This window comes from Lepus europaeus, chromosome 20 (genome assembly GCF_033115175.1).
Source record: "Lepus europaeus isolate LE1 chromosome 20, mLepTim1.pri, whole genome shotgun sequence".
Classification (NCBI taxonomy): Eukaryota; Metazoa; Chordata; class Mammalia; order Lagomorpha; family Leporidae; genus Lepus; species Lepus europaeus.
In genome coordinates this window covers 64,595,188-64,614,297 of record NC_084846.1, presented here as the reverse complement: position 1 = coordinate 64,614,297, position 19,110 = coordinate 64,595,188, and the positions used below count along the sequence as shown (strand labels likewise).

At 59.5% G+C, this 19,110-nt stretch overlaps 1 protein-coding gene across 4 annotated transcripts in view; it reads left to right on the top strand.

Annotated features, from left to right (window-relative positions):
• Positions 1-19,110, top strand: part of TNS3 (tensin 3) — a 188,121-nt gene that overhangs the window by 85,623 nt on the left and 83,388 nt on the right. For all 4 annotated transcript variants that reach the window (XM_062178939.1, XM_062178940.1, XM_062178938.1 and 1 more), the window contains 6 exons: positions 1,148-1,200; positions 4,890-5,061; positions 7,152-7,202; positions 9,457-9,579; positions 14,527-14,591; positions 16,966-17,049. In XM_062178939.1, the coding sequence (XP_062034923.1) occupies positions 4,912-5,061; positions 7,152-7,202; positions 9,457-9,579; positions 14,527-14,591; positions 16,966-17,049 (473 nt within the window). In that variant the 5' untranslated portion in view covers positions 1,148-1,200; positions 4,890-4,911. The remainder of the gene's footprint in view (positions 1-1,147; positions 1,201-4,889; positions 5,062-7,151; positions 7,203-9,456; positions 9,580-14,526; positions 14,592-16,965; positions 17,050-19,110) is intronic.

Sequence of the window (19,110 nt, the reverse complement as noted above, 5' to 3'; positions counted from 1 at the left end):
CATGTGCACACACACCGAATATACACACAAGTACATACACACATCCACACACGTGCACACAAAGGCACACACACACCCATGTGCACACACACCGAATATACACACAAGTGCATACACACATCCACACACACGTGCACACAAAGGCACACACAAACACATGTACACACATCTGTATGCACACACAGGTGGACACACATGTGTGTACATCCACACACATGCACACTCAGACCCTCGTGTGCACTCACATGTGAAAGCACACACACCCATGTGCACTCACACCAAATATACACACTAGTGCATACACACATCCACACACACACGTGCACACAGAGGCACACACACAGCCATGTGCACTCACACCGAATATACACACAAGTGCATACACACATCCACACACACGTGCACACAAAGGCACACACAAACACATGTACACACATCCGTATGCACACACAGGTGGACACACACGCACACTCAGACCCTCGTGTGCACACCCATGTGCACACACACACTGTATGCACACACACACCCACGTGCACACACACAAGTACAACGAGGAGTTCTGTCTCTACAGGGGCTGGTTCTGAGACCCCCCCACACACCGAGCGCGTGCACACTCAAGTCCCTTCTGTGGTGTCGTCGTCGCTGCCTGCAGCCCACGCGTCCTCCCCGTGGCCTACCCCTCCCAGTGGTGGTGCTGTGGGAAGGGTTGGGGCCTGTCTGGTAGAGGCACAACCATTCCAGACCCAGCTACAGAGTTCGTGTCAGCCACAGCCTAGTGCTTTCCCGAGCGTCTTCCATCCCTGGGGCCTGAATCCTTGGGTGCAGAACCTGTGTGAGCCGGGGGCTGACTGCGGGACCCGGGACTGCTCTGCCTGCTGGACGGGGTCCTAGAGCAATCGGTAGAACTGAGATTCCCAGAGGGCACACATCAGTGAGGGAGCAGCACCGTGCACATGTCCCGTGTCGGCCTTGCCCGTGGTGTCCCGTGGTGTCCCGTGGAAGCTCCGCCTGCTGCTGGCCCGTGGGGCCGTGTCCCGTGGTGACCTGAACTACCCTGGTGTTTCGGAGCCCAGTGGTGACAGTGATTGGCTTGCTGTTCATGATGAGCTGGGGACATGAGGGTGACCTGTGTCTTCTGCAATTGCAGGCCCCCCGGAACTCCACGCCGTCCGCTGCTCTCTCCGGTGACCAGCCATTGCGGTGAGTGTCCGGTGTGTCTGGAGGGCAGTGGGCCGAGTCCCACGGGGGAACTTGAAAACGGTACTCGGAGGCGACGTGTGGGAGGCTTGCATGTGTTTCCTGAGTGCTGTGGTGCTGGGGCCGATCGTGCAGGTGACCTGCGGAGGTCCCACAGCCATGGTGGCAGAGGAGGGGCAGCTCCGTCAGAGCAGGTGCAGAGGCTGGAGACCCACGGCCCAGATCCTGGGATGGCGAGGGGCCACATTGTTATTACTTTACCTCAATCTTTGGAAGATGGGATTGCTTTTTAGTTCTGATTTTTTTTTTCATTTTTATTGACACTGTTTTACAAGATTTGTGAAGATCTACACTGGAACTGAGCTAATTAGAGTTCATTTTTCTTGTAGGGCTCTTTTAAAAATATTTTATTTATTTGAAAGAGAGAGAGAGAGAAGAGAGAGAGAGAGAGAGAGAGAGATCTTCCATCCACTGGTTCACTCCCCAGGTTGCCACAATGGACTGAGCCGGGCAGAATCCAGGAGCCTCATCCGTGTCTCCCACATGGGCGGCAGTAATTCGAGCGCTTAGGTCATCTTTCACTGCTTTTCCCAGGCCATTAGCAGGGAGCTGGATTGGAAGAGGAGCAGCGTGGATTTGAACTAGTGCCCATGTGGGATGACAGCTCTGCACATGGCAGCTTTACCTGTTACGCCACAGTGCCAGCCCCAGATTTGATTTTTAAAAAGTAATTAAGGGGCTGGCGCTGTGGCTCAGTGGGTTAAAGCCCCAGCCTGCAGCATCAGCATCCCATATGGGCACTGGTTCGAGTCCCGGCTGTTCCTCTTCTGAGCAGTAGAAGATGGCCCAAGTCCTTGGGCCCCATGGGAGACCTGGAAGAAGCTCCTGGCTCCTGGCTTCAGATCAGCTCAGCTTTGACCATTGTGGTCATTTGGGGAATGAACCAGCAGATGGAAGACCTCTCTCTCTCTCCCTTTCTCTCTCTCTCTGGCTCTACCTCTCTCTGTAACTCTGTCTTTCAAATAAATAAAATAAATCTTTTTTTTTAAAGAGTAATTAAAATTCTTTAGTGTCTGTGTCTGATGATGAAAGTAAAGAAAAAATAATTTGGGAACTGCTCACATCCTTATTTGAACAAATCAGCCGTCAAAAGTACCCAGCTTTCAGGTTCCTGGGTGTTTGCTGTTGTTTTTTTCAAGTGTGACAATGGCATTGTAGGTAGTTCAGTCAGAAAGTGTTTTTATCTTTGAAATCAGTCCTGCAGTATTCCTTTTTAAAAAATCTTTTAAAAATTTTACTTTACTTGAAAGGCGGATGGAGGGAGAACTTCCTTCCAGTGATTCCTCCCCAGATGCCCACAGCAGCCAGAGCTGGGCCGGGCCAAGCCAGGAGCTCAGGACTCCACCCAGGCCTCCTACGTGGAGGGCAGGGACCTGGGTTCCTATGCTGTCACCTGCTGCCTCCCGGTGGTCTTAGCAGGAAGTGGATCGGAAGCGGAGCCCAGACTCCAGCCAGGCTCTCGGCCTTGGATGTGGGCGCCCCCAGTGGAGACCTGACCCCAGGATTTCTGAATGAAACGCCAGGGCCTGGGGTTGCCTCTGTGAGGTCACGGGGGTGGAGGAGGTCATGGGGTCCCTGACAGATCGGCGTGGCCATGTGCTGGGAATACCGGAGTTGGGTGATGAATGCGTGGATCTTTGGTAAACTGTTTGTTAGGTTTCAGATTTTTCCAAAATGCAAAAAGAGAGGACACACACGTGCACACATACACAGACCATGTACACACACAAACACACAGACACACACGCAGACCAAACACACACACACGCAGACCATGGACACACACAAACACACAGACACACACGCAGACCAAACACACACAAACGCAGACCATGGACACACACACGCAGACCATGCACACATACACAGACCATGTACACACACAAACACACAGACACACACGCAGACCAAACACACACACAGACCATGGACACACACAGACCATGTACACACACAAACACACAGACACACACGCAGACCATGCACACACACATGCAGACCATGGACACGTGCACACACACAGACCATGTACACACACAAACACACAGACACACACGCAGACCATGCACACACCCAGACCATGGACACGTGCACACACACACAGACCATGCACACACACAAACACACAGACACACACGCAGACCATGCACACACACACGCAGACCATGGACACACACAGATATGGACACGTGCACACACACAGACCATGCACACACACACAGACACACACGCAGACCAAACACACACGCAGACCATGCACACACACAGACCATGCACACGTGCGCACACACGCACAGACCATGCACGCGTGCACACACACAGACCATGTACACACACAAACACACATACACACACACACGCAGACCAAACACACACACACGCAGACCATGCACACGTGCACACACACAGACCATGTTCACACACAAACACACAGACACACACACACGCAGACCAAACACACACATACGCAGACCATGCACGCGTGCACACACACACAGACCATGTACACACACGTGCCCACACACACACGCAGACCATGCACACGCACAGACCATGCACATGTGCCCACACACATGCAGACACACACATGGAGACACACACACTTGATCTTAGTCAAAAGGCCGAGAAGCGATGGAGACACACACATACATGCAGACACAGGCATGCAGACACACAGACCACACACACACACAGACCATGCACATGTGCACATACACACACAGACCACGCACATGTGCCCACACACACATGCACACACACACACACTCAGACACACACACGCAGATGCACACACGCAGATACACACGCAGACACACACACATGATAGGATGAGTAAAAAGGAAGTCGCAGCCGGTGGCTGCACCTCCACGCACAGGAAGCACCTGCGGCACGCCTGCCGGCCCTCCTCACCTCCTGGGCCGCCTGTTGGGCTTCCCTGGACCCTCTCCCATTCCCCAGTCCTCTCTCTCCAGAGCCCTCCAGGCCTTCCTGAGGGCACCAGTGACTGGGGAGAAGCTGCGGAGCCATCCCTGGGGGCTCCAGCCTCAGCCAGCCTCACCCCATCCTCCTTCCCGTGCGTGCATCTCACACCTGGACGCCTGCTTGGGCACCTGTGTCCTGGGTGCAGGGGTTTGGCTGGGTGTGGCCCAGGAGAGCCAAAAAGCCCCGAAGTGTGGAGCCCCCGCCCTCCTCCCCATCCCGGCCCCTCCCCTCCCCGCACCTGAAGGTTCCCTGTGATCCCCCAACGCCTACCCCGCCACACACAGACCGGAGGATCTGCTTGCTGTTCATGGACAGCCTTGGCCTCTGCTTTCCAAAACGCCTCATGCTGACTCCGATACTTGGCACGGGGTGAGGCTCGCCCTCCCCGGGAATCCCAGCCTCGCTCTGGAGCCACAGGGGCCAGGCCTGCTCTTGCTGTGCCCAGGGCCCAGCGTGCCCAAGCCCCGTGTCACTGCCGCAGAGCCCCTTCCCTGCTCACCCTGCTGGCACCTTGCAGTGCCCGGTCATGCCCAGATGGATCCGCACTTCTCCAGGTCGCCTGGCGTGAGACCCGTGAGGGTCAGCGGCTGTGCCCTGCCTTGTCCCGGCCCTCCTGTCCTGCTGGCTGACTGTCGGCCTCTCCCTCGCAGGCCCGCGGCCCTGAGCCCCGCCATGGAGGACGGGCATGAGCTGGACCTCACCTACATCACGGAGCGCATCATCGCCGTGTCTTTCCCCGCTGGTGGCTGCGAGGAGTCCTACCTGCGCCACCTGCAGGAGGTCACGCGGATGCTCAAGTCCAAGCATGGCGACAACTACCTGGTGAGCGATGTGGGCCGGTGTGACGACCGTACATGGGCAGGCCCCTCGCGGCTGAGCTGTATCCCACAGCCAAGGGCCCCGCCTTCACCCTGCAGCCCCTACACAAGCCGGGGTGTTGGGTGTGATGGCCGGACACGGGTGGGTCACTAGCGGCCGAGCTGTACCCCACAGCTGAGTGCCCCGCCTCTACTCCACAGCCCCTACACCAGCTGGGGGGCTGGGTGTGATGGCCAGATACGGGCGGGCCCCTCGCGGCCGAGCTGTACCCCACAGCTGAGGGCCCCACCTCCATCCCACAGCCCCCTACACAAGCCACCCCCTGCTGGTCCCCCACAGCAGCCCTGGTACCAAAGAGCAAACTGACCCTGCTTGAATGGGCAAGACAAAGCGTGGGGTGGCCAAGACACCAGGGGCTGCTCGGCCAGGTGTTAGCTGGGCTTTCTAGACGCGGTTGGCCTTGGAGGGGGAGCCTCTCATGGGTCTCCCTCCTTTTATCATCACTTTCTTCGTGCCAGTGTGCCAGCATGCCAGCGTGCCAGCGCCCCGGTCTCTTCTTGCTCCCTGCTGGCACCCTCTCCGCTCCTCCTTCTCCCTTATCTGCAGCCCTGAGCCAACAAGGAGGCCATTGTCAGCCTTATCAGTTTCTCCCAGGACTGGGCTGGGGCTGTGGAGGTGGGGGTGGAGCTCCTTCAGACTTGGGCTCCTCCGGCCCCCTGCCCCACACACCTGCTCCTGCCCTGAAGCCAGTCCTCTGTGACCGTGGAGGATAGGGGGTGGCCCCCCTCTCATGGGGCTCCCTCCCTTGGGGGCTTCTTCCTTTAGCGGGGGAGCTGGGCCCCTCGGCAGGACCTGCTCCAGTCAGCCCGCTCCCTGGCTGCCTACCCCAAACACCACCCAGAGGGCCTGGGGCCTGGGATGGCACCCACTGGGTCTGGGGGCAGCTCCTCCTCTGTCACCACGCAGGGGTTTTTTATGCGTTTGGGGGCGGGAGCTTTGGGAACCTGGGAGAGAGCCACATGTGTGTCTCACCCAGACCTGGCAGGACGGCTCGCAGGCTGGCTTGTCTGTTTCTCTGTGGACATCTGACAGTCACAGACGGGCAAGCCGGCCTTGAACACACATCACTTACGGAGGACTCTGGGGCCCTGCCTCTCCTGCTAGGGGAGCGTCCTGGGCCCTGCCAGGACGGATTCTGGCAGGGCGGGCCGGGGCCACTCTGAGCAGGTCCAGGGGGCCGCTGGGGTGGGCACCAGAGCTGTGGTGCCCTACGTGCGGTCCCTACGTGCGGCTTGGGGTGGCCAGGGCAGGCCCCGCTCCCTGCTCCCTGCTTCCCCCAGGTCTTCAGAAAGTTCATGGAAACTAGAATTAAAAGAATTTACTTTGGTATGAATTTTTTTAAATTTGTGCAGTTTTTTCCTGAGTGTGTTTCCTGAGAGCATCGTTCAGGCCCTGCATTTGCATGGATTTCAGAACTTTTGTACCAAAATAAATGTAGCTTTTACTTTTGTTCCCAGGCCTTTGCAGTGTCCTTGTGCTCTCTGTGTTTGAATATTTTACAAAGATTCATTCACTTGATGGGGTGGGGGAAGGGAGGGAGGGAGGTAGGGAGATGTCTTCCCTCGGCCGGTTCACTGTCCATATGGCTGCAACGAGCAAGGTTGAGCCAGGCCGAGGTGGAGCCAGGAACCCCATCCAGGTCCTCCCACGTGGGTGGCGGGGGCCCACGTACTTGAACCGTCGTCGGCTCCTCCCCAGGTGCATTAGCAAGGAGCCGGAGTGCCAGTGGAGCAGCCGGGGCTCAAACCAGCACTCCACTGTGGGATGGCGGGGTCACAAGTGGCAGCCCCCACCGCTGTGTCACAACACGGGCCCTTAGGTGAATACTTTGCAGCCGTTGGAATAAATGGAGCCTTGGTAACTTTGCTGTGTTAATGCCAGTGGAAGAGGGCGCTGTGTGCACTGTGTGTGAGGGTCGTCCCGCCGCCCCCACTGCGGTCCGCAGCGTGCCGGACAGTAGCACGTCAAGTGCAGCGTTCGCTTTCCCCTCTGGGCCAGCGATTCGTCTGAACGCTTTCTCCCCCGCCCCACAGGTGTTAAACCTTTCGGAGAAGAGGTACGACCTTGCAAAGCTCAACCCAAAGGTATGGACCGCGTTTCCCTGTGGTCTGGCTCGTGTGCAGGGAGCGAAGCCTGCTCCCCAGCCACGGAAGTGCTCTGCCGCAGGTCTTCGCCGGCGGGGACTTGGCAAGCGGTGTCGGGAGCTGTTGCCGTCCACTCATTATTTACTTTAATTATAGCCTCATAGAAGCCTTGAAAAATGGTAGAGGGCTCCCAGGTGCCCCTCCCTCAGTCTCATTCATGGTAGCATTGGGCAAAATTAATACAAGTTGAGCATCCTTAAATGTGAACATCCGGAATCCCAGATGGTTCAACACCTGAGACTTTTTTTAAAAAAGATTTATTTATTTATCAGAGAGAGAGAGAGAGAGAGAGAGAGAGAGAGAAAGAGATCTGCCATCTGCTGGTTCAGTCTCCAGATAGCTGCAATGGCCAGCACTGGGCCAGACCACAGCCAGGAGTGGAGCTTCATCTGGGTCTCCCACGTGGGTTCAGGGGCCTAAACCTTGGGCCATCCTCCTCTGCTTCTCCCAGGCCATTGGCAGGGAGCTAGACTGGAAGTGTAGCAGCCAGGACAGGAACCAGCGCCCCTGTGGGATGCTGGCACTACAGGTGGCACCTTAACCCGCTACACCACAATGCCAGCCCCAACCTCTGAGACTTTCTGAACCCTAGCAGTGCCACAAGCAGAATGTTCTACACCACAAAACTATTTCATTCATAAAATTGTTACAGTATTGTGTAGCATTATTTTCAGGCTATGTGTGTAAGGTGTATATGAAACACAGATGAACGACATGGTTAGCTGTGGCTCATGGTGTATATACAGATATTCTAGAATCTGAAAAAGTTTGAAATACGAAGCATCTCTGGTTCTGAGCATTTTGGATCAGGGACATCAACCTGCAGTAAAGTACCCACGCCAGGAGGCCGGCACGGAGGGCTCTACAGACCTCATTCTCATGTGACTGGTTTGCACACAGTGACTGTGTGTGTGTGTGTGCCATTCATCAGGTGTGTCACCCATGACACATGTGTGAGACTCACACTTCGTCACGTGTGTTGATTGGTGTAACTGCCTGTGACACGTGTGTGTGTCCCACTTCATCACAAGTGTTACGTGTGTGTGTGTCCCACTTCGTCACGTGTGTTGATTGGTGTAACCACCACAACCTGGGAACAGCGTTCCCATCACAGGGCTCTTCCCCCTGTCACCTCTGTGTGGTCGCCCCCCCACCCCCGCCCACCGCCAAACAGTGGTTGTGGTCAGTGGCAGAGACTCTCAGACTGTGTCTGTGATGGCACAGGTGAGTGTCTCTCCTGTACGCTGGATATTTTGCAACTGTTACAATAAAGAAATACAGCTGAGCATCCTAAATCCAGTAGCACCGAGTTCAAAACGCGGATCTCAAAACTGAATGCCGATGTGATGCCCCAAAGGTTTCAGGTTTAGAGCATTTCAGGTTTTGGATTTTCAAATGAAGGATAACCAGTGGGTAAAGTCTACGCAGATATTTCAGAATCCAGACAGACTCCCAGATCTGACACACTCTGGTCCCGGACACCAGGGCGGGGCACTTGGCCACAGTTGCGCAGTGAGTTGCCTGTGGGATGTCGGGCAGCGGAAGTGTGGAATGGGAGCGTCATGGAGTCCCAGCTCTGTAGAAGCACCTAGAACAAGAGACCCAGGGGCTCCTCAGTGACAGCGGTCACCCCGCGCGGCGGGACTGCTTCCCGGCAGCCTCGTGACACTCCCGACCGTGCTGCACTGTTTCTCATCTCTTCTGTGCCGAGGTAGAGTTCTGTCCTTCTTAGAAAAAGGAGATGCGAGGCGAGATGACACCACCTGGTGGCCAGTGTGGCTTCAGGGCTGGGGTGGACGTTAGGTTCCCCGGAGCTGTGTCCCCATCACCTGGCGGGGGTGGGGTCTTGTCTGTACACTAAACTGACTCCAGGTGTGGAGGGGGCACCTGCCTGGGGAGTGGGCGATAACCACGCGCCCCACCCTCCGGCCCAGCAGAATTTTGGTGCCAGCATGGGCCGAGCCTTCCTGCTGCCCCGGGAAGTCCGCCCAGCTGCCCAGGAGTAGTGTAGACCCTGGACACGAGGGTGTTCTGTGTGGGCACAGGACAGATTGTTGTTTGCCTCCAGGACGGCTGCCTGGCCACCATGCCCCTAAGTTGCACAAACGGGCCACACAGCGAGGTCCCCTACTCCCAGGTGAGAGTCCCTGGCCAGCCGCAGCAGACTCCAGGGAGCGCCTGTGTCTCGTTGCAGATCATGGATGTGGGATGGCCGGAGCTGCACGCGCCGCCCCTGGACAAGATGTGCACCATCTGCAAAGCGCAGGAGTCCTGGCTCAACAGCGACCCCCAGCACGTGGTGGTCATCCACTGCAGGGTGAGCTCCCCGCCGTGCCCTGGGGGCTGCCCGGGTCCTCCACTGCAGGGTGAGCCCGCCCCCACACCCTGGGGGCTGCCCGGGTCCTCTACTGCCCAGGTCCTCCACAGCCAGGGTGAGCCCCGCCCCCACACCCTGGGGGCTGCCCGGGTCCTCCACTGCCCGGGTCCTCCACTGCAGGGTGAGCCCCGCCCCCCACGCCCTGGGGGCTGCCTGGTGTCGGCAGCTGGGGGAAGGGATTCGGAGGTCGGTGCTGGTCTCGTGGGCGGGAGCTCCAAGTGGCTCTGTGGTCAGGGTTTCCCACTGTCCCTGAAAACCAGAGGGTGGCCGGGGGAGTCCCAAGGCTGCAGTTTGGCTTCGGAAGTGAGGGCCGAGGCTCTGAGCATTTTGGAGCTTACGGAGGGACCTAGCGGCCTGAGTCCTTTCGTTTCCACCTGTGTTTGCTCCTCACGGAGAGCCGGCTGTTAGAGAGAGAAAGGCACTTTGGGGGTGCGGTGCGTGGGGCTGTCTGCCCTCCGAGTTATGCTGATCCGTGGACGCTGTTGCAGAGGCGTGGGCTGTGCGGCCCGCAGGGCAGCTGGTGCCAGCTGTGGGGTCCGCGCCCGGCAGCCTCAGTGGCGCTGGCGTCCACCAGCAGCAGCCTGGGCGCAGGTGCCTGTGGGCATCACCCCTGGGTGCTGCTGGCCGCCGGGCTTCCTCCTCCTGGGGTGGGTTCTTCTGAATCCCCGGGTTCTGAGCTGCCAGGGCTTTAGCCTCTGCCTGTGCCTCCCCTGACTCCTCAGAGTTGACTGATGTCGAAAGGGGCTGGAAGGGCAGTGCGGGGGACCTGCCTGTCCCACGAAAAACATTCGCTGTGGGAGCACAGCTCTCCCCCCAGACGCCCCGACGGGGGGAGCGAGGAGGGGTCCCTGGGGAGGGGTAGCAGCCGGTGGGGTGGGGCTTTGCATGCCCCGCACCTGCCCTCCTAGGCCCCTCCCAACATCCGGGAAACGCTGACTGTTCAGCAGGGAAGTGTTTTTCCAGGCTCAGACGAGCAGAGCTGCACGAGAAACCGCGGGGTCCTGCGCTCCCGTCCCGTGGAGCACGTGGCGTGGCAGGCAGCTTGGCTGCTGCAGTGGCCGTGGGGGCTGCTGAGGGGGTCTCAGGGGTCACTGCACTTGGACAGGTGTCCTCGGGGCTCCAGGGGGCACTCGCTTCTCTCTGGCCTCGTCCCCTTTCTCACGTCCAGCTTGGTCGCGTTCCTGCGAGCATTTGCCAGACCCTGTTCACCGGAGCTGTTCTGTGTGTTGTGTTGAATCAGGCAGCCCCCGGCCGTGTCTGTGCTTCCCTGAGAGAGGCAGGGGCCGTGGGAAGAGAGCCCCTTGAACAACACAGCTCTCGTCGGCTACCACGAGCTGTGGCTTCGGGCTCGGCCCGGGGATTGTCCCTGCTACTGCCGGTCACTGCACCTGAGCTCAGCTGACCGGGCCGCAGCACCCGGGCCTCGTGGGGTGCTGCCGCTGTGTGTCACGGGCCCCTGGGCTGCTGGCTTCGGAGGCAGCGCCCCCATCCCGTCTTCCCTCTCGCCACTCACCCCAGTTGCTGCAGAAGTCAGGTGCACGGATGGCCGCCTCCCCCGGCAGCCCTGGGCTCCCTGTGCGTTGGGAGCGTGTTGAGTCTTTCCCACAGTGCTTTGCCTGTGGCTCCCACTGTGCTGGTGTCACGGAAACCTACTTGGAAACACTTAACAATGTGCAGGGAGATAAGCCCCCTTTTAGCCTGAGATGGCTGAGCAGAAGTTCACCGTCGTCCTCGCCGTGGGGAGAAACTGCTGACCTTGGCCGAAATCTGCCTGCTCTGCAGAACGCGTGCCAGGAACTGTTGTGGGCAGGGGCGGGCCGGGGTTCTGCTGTGCCCCCTTCTCCTGTTTGTACCAGGCGGGGGGGGGGGGAGTCCTGGATGCTGATTGGCCAGAAACGGACAAGGGTTCTTTGGGGGTTTCATGCCCACGACACCCTTTGTTTCCGAGTCCACGTTCTGCAGTCAGTGGCTCGGTGACGCGTGTTAAGGTCAGACCTTAACCCTAGGTTAGACCTAAACCCCTGTTGGGGTTTAGCTGAGCCTTGCCTGCCCTGAGAGACCCCTGCCCCTGAGCCTTCCCACAACCTGAGAACCAAGAGTCACTTTGTGGAAAAATCCGTGCAGCTCAGCTGTGAGGTCTGGGTGAGGTAGGGCCACCCCGCTTTGTGCATGGACGCCCCGGCCACTTCCACCAGCTGCTGTCTGGCAGGACCGTGGCCTGTGTGGCCTTAGCTGCCCGCCCTCGGGCTCTTCCGCACAGACCTCAGCGATCAGAGTCCACTGGGAGATGGCTTTGGAGAGGCTCCTGCCTCCCAGGTGTGTTGGGAGGTCTGAGAAGCATCGGCACGGTTCTCCTTTAAGTGCTTGGTCCTCTGGCTGGGCTCCTCTGTGTCGGGATCCTCGGATATGGGTCCACCTCCTCGCTCCACGCGGGTCTGCCCAGGCTGTCTGTTTGGGATGCAGTCTGGGCAGGGATTTACCCGTCTCCTCTGGCTCATCCGGTTCGTGGTCGTGCGATTGTTCCTGGTGATCCTCCTCGGTCCCCTGTGTCTCTGTGGCATCACCTGGGCTCTCCTCACTTCTGATTTTATTTGTGTGAGTCTTCTCTCTTTTTATCTTGGCTGGTTTAGCTAAGGTTTGTTGATTTGGTTTATCTTTAAGCATTTAAAAAATAATTCTTATTTATTTTAAAAGCAGAGAGACAGAGCTGTGTCCTGCCTGCTGGTTTACTCCCCAGATGTCCACCACAGCTCAAGCTGGCCCAGGCCAAAGCCAGGAGCTGAGAATCCGAGTCCCCTGGTACTGGAGCCATGACCTTCTGCCTTCCAGGGTGTGCATGAGCAGGGAGCTGGAGTCAGCAGCTGAGCCAGGATTTGAACCCAGGCACCCAGGTGTGGCACGTGGCTGTCCCCTGCCAGGCCAAATGCCCACCCCTTGTTTAATCTTTTCCTAAACAAGTCTTCATTGTGTTGATAGTTTCTAGTCTCTGCTCTGTTTATTTCTGCTCTGATCCTTGTTACTTGTTTCTTTAGGCTAACTTTGGTGCTAGGTTATTCTTTTTTTAAGTTGCTTGAGGTATAATGTAAGTTGTTTGAGGTTCTTTTTTTTTTTTTAAAGATTTATTTATCTGAAGGTCAGAGTTAGAGAGAGAGAGAAGTAAGCAGAGACAGAGAGAGAGAGGTCTCCCATCCACTGGTTTACTACCCAGGTGGCCACTATGGCCAGAGCTGTGTCGATCTGAAGCCAGGAGCCAGGAGCTTCTTCTGGGTCTCCCACGCAGGTGCAGGGGCCCAAGGACTTGGGCCATCTTCTACTGCTTTCCCAGGCCATAGCAGAGAGCTGGATTGGAAGTGGAGCAGCCAGGACTCGAACTGGCACCCATATGGATACTGGCACTGCAGGCAACAGCTTTACCCACTATGCCACAGTGCCAGCCCCAAGGTTTTTCCTTCCTTCCTCCCTCCCCCCCTCCCTCCCTTTTTTGACAGGCAGAGTTAGGCAGTGAGAGAGAGAGAGAGAAAGGCCTTCCTTTTTCCATTGGTTCACCCCCAAAGTGGCCGCTACGGCCGGTGCTGCGCCTGCCAGGAGCCAGGTGCTTCCTGCCGGTCTCCCATGCGGGTGCAGGGCCCAAGCACTTGGGCCATCCTCCACTGCACTCCCGGGCCACAGCAGAGAGCTGGACTGGAAGAGGGGCAACCAGGACAGAACCGGCACCCCGACCAGGACTAGAACCCGGAGTGCTGGCTCCGTAGGCAGAGGATTAGCCTAGTGAGCCTTGGCGCCGGCCGGCTTTTCTTTCTCAATGCAGGCATTCGCGGCTATAAATTTCCCTCTTAGAACTGCTTCTGCCACGTCCCTTAAATGTTGGTATGCTGCGGGTCCATCTTGATTCGTCTCGAGATGTTTTTGAATGTCCTTGATTTCTTGTTCGAGCAGTGGATGAGGAGCTGTAGCTGAATCTGCTCGTCTGGTTTCCCACGCTCCCCCGTGATCGATTCATGGCTCCGCACGGTGTGGCTGGGAGGGAAGGCGGGGTGCTGGCAGTCTCAGGGCTGTGAAGACGTGTTCCGCCGCCCGCCGTGCCGTCTCCGTGGCGTGCTCCGCGTGTCTGGCTGACCCGCCTGCTGTCGCTGCACTGCCGTCTGTCGCTCCCTGAAGAACTCTCAGCATCCGCTCCATGCTCCCAGCTGACGCCAGCGGGGAAAGCCGCCACAGGTGTGCCGTCCTGGGCGACTTGTTCCTTGGCCAGACTTCGTGGACCAACGCTGACGTGTGAACCTCGTAGCCTTTTATCAGGCCACGGAATCTTCCTCTTTTGTGGTTTCTCTTCATGGGTTTATCATGGAAACCACTCTCGGCTCCCAGGTTGTGGGCAAGCAAGTGGTGGGCTGTGGTTGTCCACGGCTGCTGTGGTCAGGGCAGAACGTTCCGGAAGGCTGTGGTCTGTGGCTCTGGTGAGGGTGGCCGTGTAGCTGCCCCTTCCTCTAAGGGCGGCGCTGCTGGCTTGAGTATGGGGCTGTGTGCGCCTGTGGCTGGGTTTAGGGTGGCTCCTCGTCCAGACTGTCCACGGGGACTGGGCTCCCTGTGTGCGGGGAGGGTCCTGGTGTTGTCCCGGGGAGGGCCCTCACGCCTGACCCACCGGGTAATTGAGTCACACTGATGGCTGCAGCTTCTTGGGGCCTAATTGGCAGGCGCGTGCGTCTGCCCCGGGGGCTTCCGCAGATGCCCCGTTACCTGGGGGCGCTGCAGGCCGTGGGGGCTGCGCTGGCTCCCCTGGGACAGCTCTGGAACGTGGAGTGACACAGGTCCAACCTCAGCAGACTGCCATTCTGTCCCGCGCCTGCGTCCTGGGATTCCAGGGACCCTGAGTTCCTCTGTCTCCTGCAGGGTGGCACAGGTCGCATAGGAGTGGTCATCTCGTCCTACATGCACTTCACCAACGTCTCGGCCAGGTAGGACGGGGGTCCCCTTGCCGCTGGGGGGCACCCTGGGGGGCAGCTGGAGCCTTCCCGGACACTGACCTGTGTCCTCGTCCCCCAAGGGTTTCCACTGATGGGAGCGACCTTTTCCTGGTGGGGTGGCTGTGCATGGTGGATGCTGGGACCCCGTGGGGAGACAGCTCAGCTCGCTGTCGGGATTGGGAGTGGTCGTGCGGTTGTCAGCGTGGCTGTGGGCAAGGGCGAAGCTGTCTCGTGGGGCCGAGTGTCGCCTGCTCAGCACTCGCGCACAGCTCTGTCCTCGGCGTCTTCCCTTTCCCCGGTCCTGACGGCTGTGGGGCTGAGGCTCAGGGGGGCTGGGCGCTGGCTCGCTGAGTCAGGAGGAAGTCGTGGGGACTTTGGAGTTGCCCCCAGGGTGCCCTCCGCCAGGCCTGCTGGGCACAGCCACCGTGGCAACCCTGCTGGCGCCAGGCGGCCGCTGTGCACCCCGGCACACTTTGCAGAGTGCAGCTCTGCCCTCGTGCCGACACCCGGCTCAGAAGAGAGTGTTTGTTCTCTGTGGGCTCGGCCCTGGCGCCCGCCCCGTCCTCTCAATGGCTGCTTTGTGAGGCCCGAGCCTCCCCCTCGGAGCAGAGAGAAGCCCATTCACCGTCACCGAGGGGCCCGTCCGTTCCCTCTCCAAGGAGCGGGCTGTGACTTCCCGCGTGTTTTCCCGGAAACAAACTGGGGAGCTGGTGCCGGCAGGGAGGGAACCTGGGCCCCTGAGCCACGTCACAGCTGCTTTGGCGGGAATCAGCCTGTGTGTGCCCGACGCCGTGCCCGGCCACCCCCATCGCTCGGCGCAGCCCCGGAGAGGTGGAGAAGGAGGGTGTTCAGCCTGGCTGGCCCTGGACCAGCCCGACTGGCAGGCTGGGCCTGAATCCGTGAACCACGCCCTTGGCCCTGGCGTTTGGGGAGTGGACCAGGACGCAGGCTTCAGGCATCAAAGCACAGCCTTGCCAGCCCGCTGTCCCCATGTGCTCGGGGCCGCCCTGGCCGCGGTCTCTGGGAGGGGCTACAGGGGAGCCCCCGGGGGCTGTGTTGCTTCTGGGTTGTCCTTAGAATATCTGTTGCTTCCGAGTATTCCATGCTCGAAAGCTGGCCGTGACACACACACGCTCGTGTCCGCGTCCCAGACGGTTCCCGCCACGTCCCCCAGAAGTATCCACTGTGAGGCCTTTGTCACACGCTGCAGCAGCGGTCACCCAGGGAGAGGAACCTTCTGGGTCAGCACCGACCAAGTGAGGGCTGATAGAGGAGGAGCCGGGACCGACACTGTCAGCCGGTGTCCGTGCCGGGCGTGGCGGCCAGCGCTCAGTAAAACAGGTGCTTCCGGGGGACGCACGCCGGGCCCGCGCTGGTGGACCCGAGCTGACTCGCCGCCTCGGCAGACCCGCCTGCCGCGTTCGTCGGTGTTCAGAGTTGGACGGGACGCTTGTGTTTGCCATGGCACCAGCAGCTCAGCCCCTCGTTTAAGCAGACGCACACGGTGCCTGGGCTGTTCCCGAGTCTCAGGAAGCGTCATCTGGAATGTCCCCTCCGGCGCTGCCTGTCCCCACCTCCCCTCCCGGTGAGCCCAGTCCCTGTGGGAGTCCTTCCTGAGGGTACGCACCCCCGTCAGCTGTGCCAGGCAGCGGTTGCATAAGCGAACCTGGACTGTTAGCATATCCACACTCACGGTGTACGTCAAGGTCAGGTCAGGAGAACCCCCGCGTGCCCACTGTGGGGTTTCAGGAAGGCTCTGTCGGAAGCCAAGTGCAGGCATCGTGGAGCTGGGTTCCACGCGAGCTCAGTTGAGGGAAGAGGGTCACCTGCACCCCCTGTAGAAACAGCCACCGTCCTGTAGCGCTGGGGGGCCGATGGCGTGTCGACTCCGTCTGCTCCTCACTGAGCATCCGAGGTCACCCTGTGGGACGTGTGGCTGTGCACTGATTGTCCCCACCCCATCCTCGTGGTCCCCAGACTTGGGTCCACCACCCATCTCACGCAGAGCCCGCTGGTGCTGGCCGCCTGGTCTGGGGGCCGGGTGGCAATGGGACAGTGTGGGCGTCAGCCCTGCCGCCTGCCTGCCGGAGCCTCGGCCAGCTCTTCCCTGAGAGCTGAGCGTGTGGCACGTATGTGTGTCACACCCGAAGACGAGGTGCCCGTGTCCCAGAACAGACCCGCAGGCGGCCTGGGCAGTGCCTGCAGGGGGATGGAGTGAGCTGGGAGGCAGCACGCAGGGGCGCGGCAAGGACAGCCCTGCCTTGGGCCTGGGCGCTCCGGGCGGCCCCAGGACCCGTGTCCTGTGCCACGGAGCCACAGGCCGAGTCCCCCCACGCTGACACGCTGTCTCTCTCTGCGTCCCCAGTGCCGACCAGGCCCTCGACAGATTTGCCATGAAGAAGTTTTACGACGACAAAGTGGCAGCTTTGATGCAGCCTTCCCAGAAGCGGTAAGTGTGCCAGGAGCCAGAGGGAGCAGTGGGGCTTGGGAGTGACCTGCCCGAGCGTGTCCTACCCGAGGGCGTGAGGGGCGGTGTGTCCTGGGGTGAGCCGTCGTGCAGGCCCCTCAGCAAGGGGTGGACACAGGAGCCCTTTGCACGCGCAGCCGCTGGTGAGTTTGGTTGCCCTGACCGTGCTGGGGTTCCTCTCTGTCTGTGGGGCGGTCCTCAGCGGGCTGCAGGGAGGCTGAGCTCTCCGTCACCACTCTGCTGAAGTGACCGTGGCCGTGGCCGTGTCCTCCTGAAGCTGTGTGGGTCACTGCGCTGACTCCCGTGCTGAGCGTCAGCCCCAGCCCCAGCCAGGAAACACTCCTCTCTCATCTCCCACCCTCCCCTTCTCTGATGCAGGCGCAGTTCCGGGCACAGCCCCGGGGGCGGGACTTTGTGCACTGTTAGCTGCTCTGAGGCTGAGGCCAAGGTCAGGAGGAAGTTGAGGGCCAGCATTGTGGGGCAGTGGGTTAAGCCGCCTGCAGTTCAGGCATCCCTGAATTCAGGTTTCAGTCCGGGTTGCTCCACTTCCAATCCAGCTCCCTGCTAACACGCCTGGGAAGGCAGCGGAAGATGGCCCATGTGCTTGGGCCCCTGCAGCCACGTGGGAGACGGCCGGAGTCCCAGGGTCCTGGCTTTGGCCGGGCCTGGGCCAGTGGGGAGTGACTCAGCACATGGACCGTTCTCTCACCCTGTCTCTGCTTCTCTCTGCCGTTCTGACTTTCAACTTAATTAATTAAGAGGAAGTTGCTGGGGCCAGGTGGGGGCGTGGCTCCTGTGGGGGGAGGTGGTCCTGGAAGGGTGAGTGACACGGCCCAAGTCCTGACTGTCCCCTCCTCCTCCTGCTCTTGCCCACATCTTGTTCTTTCCAAGAACGGGTCCAGGCTGCAGCGCCTGCCTCCCGGCCTCAGCACTTGGGACAGGGAACCACTTCTGGGCTTGGACGTCTGACCTGAGCACCTGGCGCACAGGCGACCCCGCGAGGCCCCAGGCGGGGTCAGCAGCGTGCAGCCAGGCCCTGTCATTGACGGGCTCATTCGTTCATTCATTCATTCATTCCTGCCTTCAGTGCCAAGGCTGATCACTGTGTTGGCGACATCGACCAGGGTCTTTTCCTCCTGTCCCACCCGTGGCCCGATTCTCTCTTCGTGGGCACTGAGCGTGGCTCCCAGGTTCACGCGTGCTGACTGCAGCCTGCTTAGCTGTCCGTCATCTCTGTGGCAACAAGGGCAGTGCAAGTTTTAGATGAGTTTGTTGCTTTTGTAAGGTGCTGGGGCTGTTTGTTTGGGACTGGGAACGGTGTTCTGCTTTTGACTTCGCTTGTTCCTCGTGGAGAAAGCGTGCCAAGGAAGAAGTAAGCTGTGTTTCGCCTGCACATCTTGTGCATTTGCCTGAATCTGACGCACGCAGCGTGGCCACACCGGGGCTCGATTCCTGGAGCTTGCTTTGGCAGTGTTGTTTTCTGACTGGTCACGCTAAGAACTGAGCAGCTTTGTGGACCGGCAAGGAGTCTCCCAGAGTCCCCGGGGCCAGCGGGCAGCCCCCTTCCCTTCCCTCTGGCCCGAGTGGCTGTGGCATCCTCTTCATTGGGAGCTGGTGGGGACGGAATTCGTCCACCTGCACCCGGACCCTCCCATCTGCTCATTCACACCGTGATGGGGGTGACTGTGACAGCCATAGGGGCTCCATGACAGAGCCTGGGACAGAGGCTGTGTTTCTCTCACGGGATGTGGCCCTGCTCGGGGGTCACCCAGAGGGAGCCCTGCGGGGGTCCCTCCCTGTAGAGGCCACGGACCTGCAGGAGAACAGAGCGAGCTCTGGCTCCTCCCTGAGGGCTCCAACTGGTCCCTGCGGAACTGTGCTGGGTCACTGAGGTCATCTAGGCCCCCCTGGGCTGCAGGGAGGGAAGAACTGCCTGGAAAGTGGTGACTCAGCCCCCAGGGCAGATACCTGTGGTTCCTTTATCTCCATTCCACACCAAGGAGCCAAGGAATCTGTCAGCTGCTCCCCGGACTCCTCCCACCA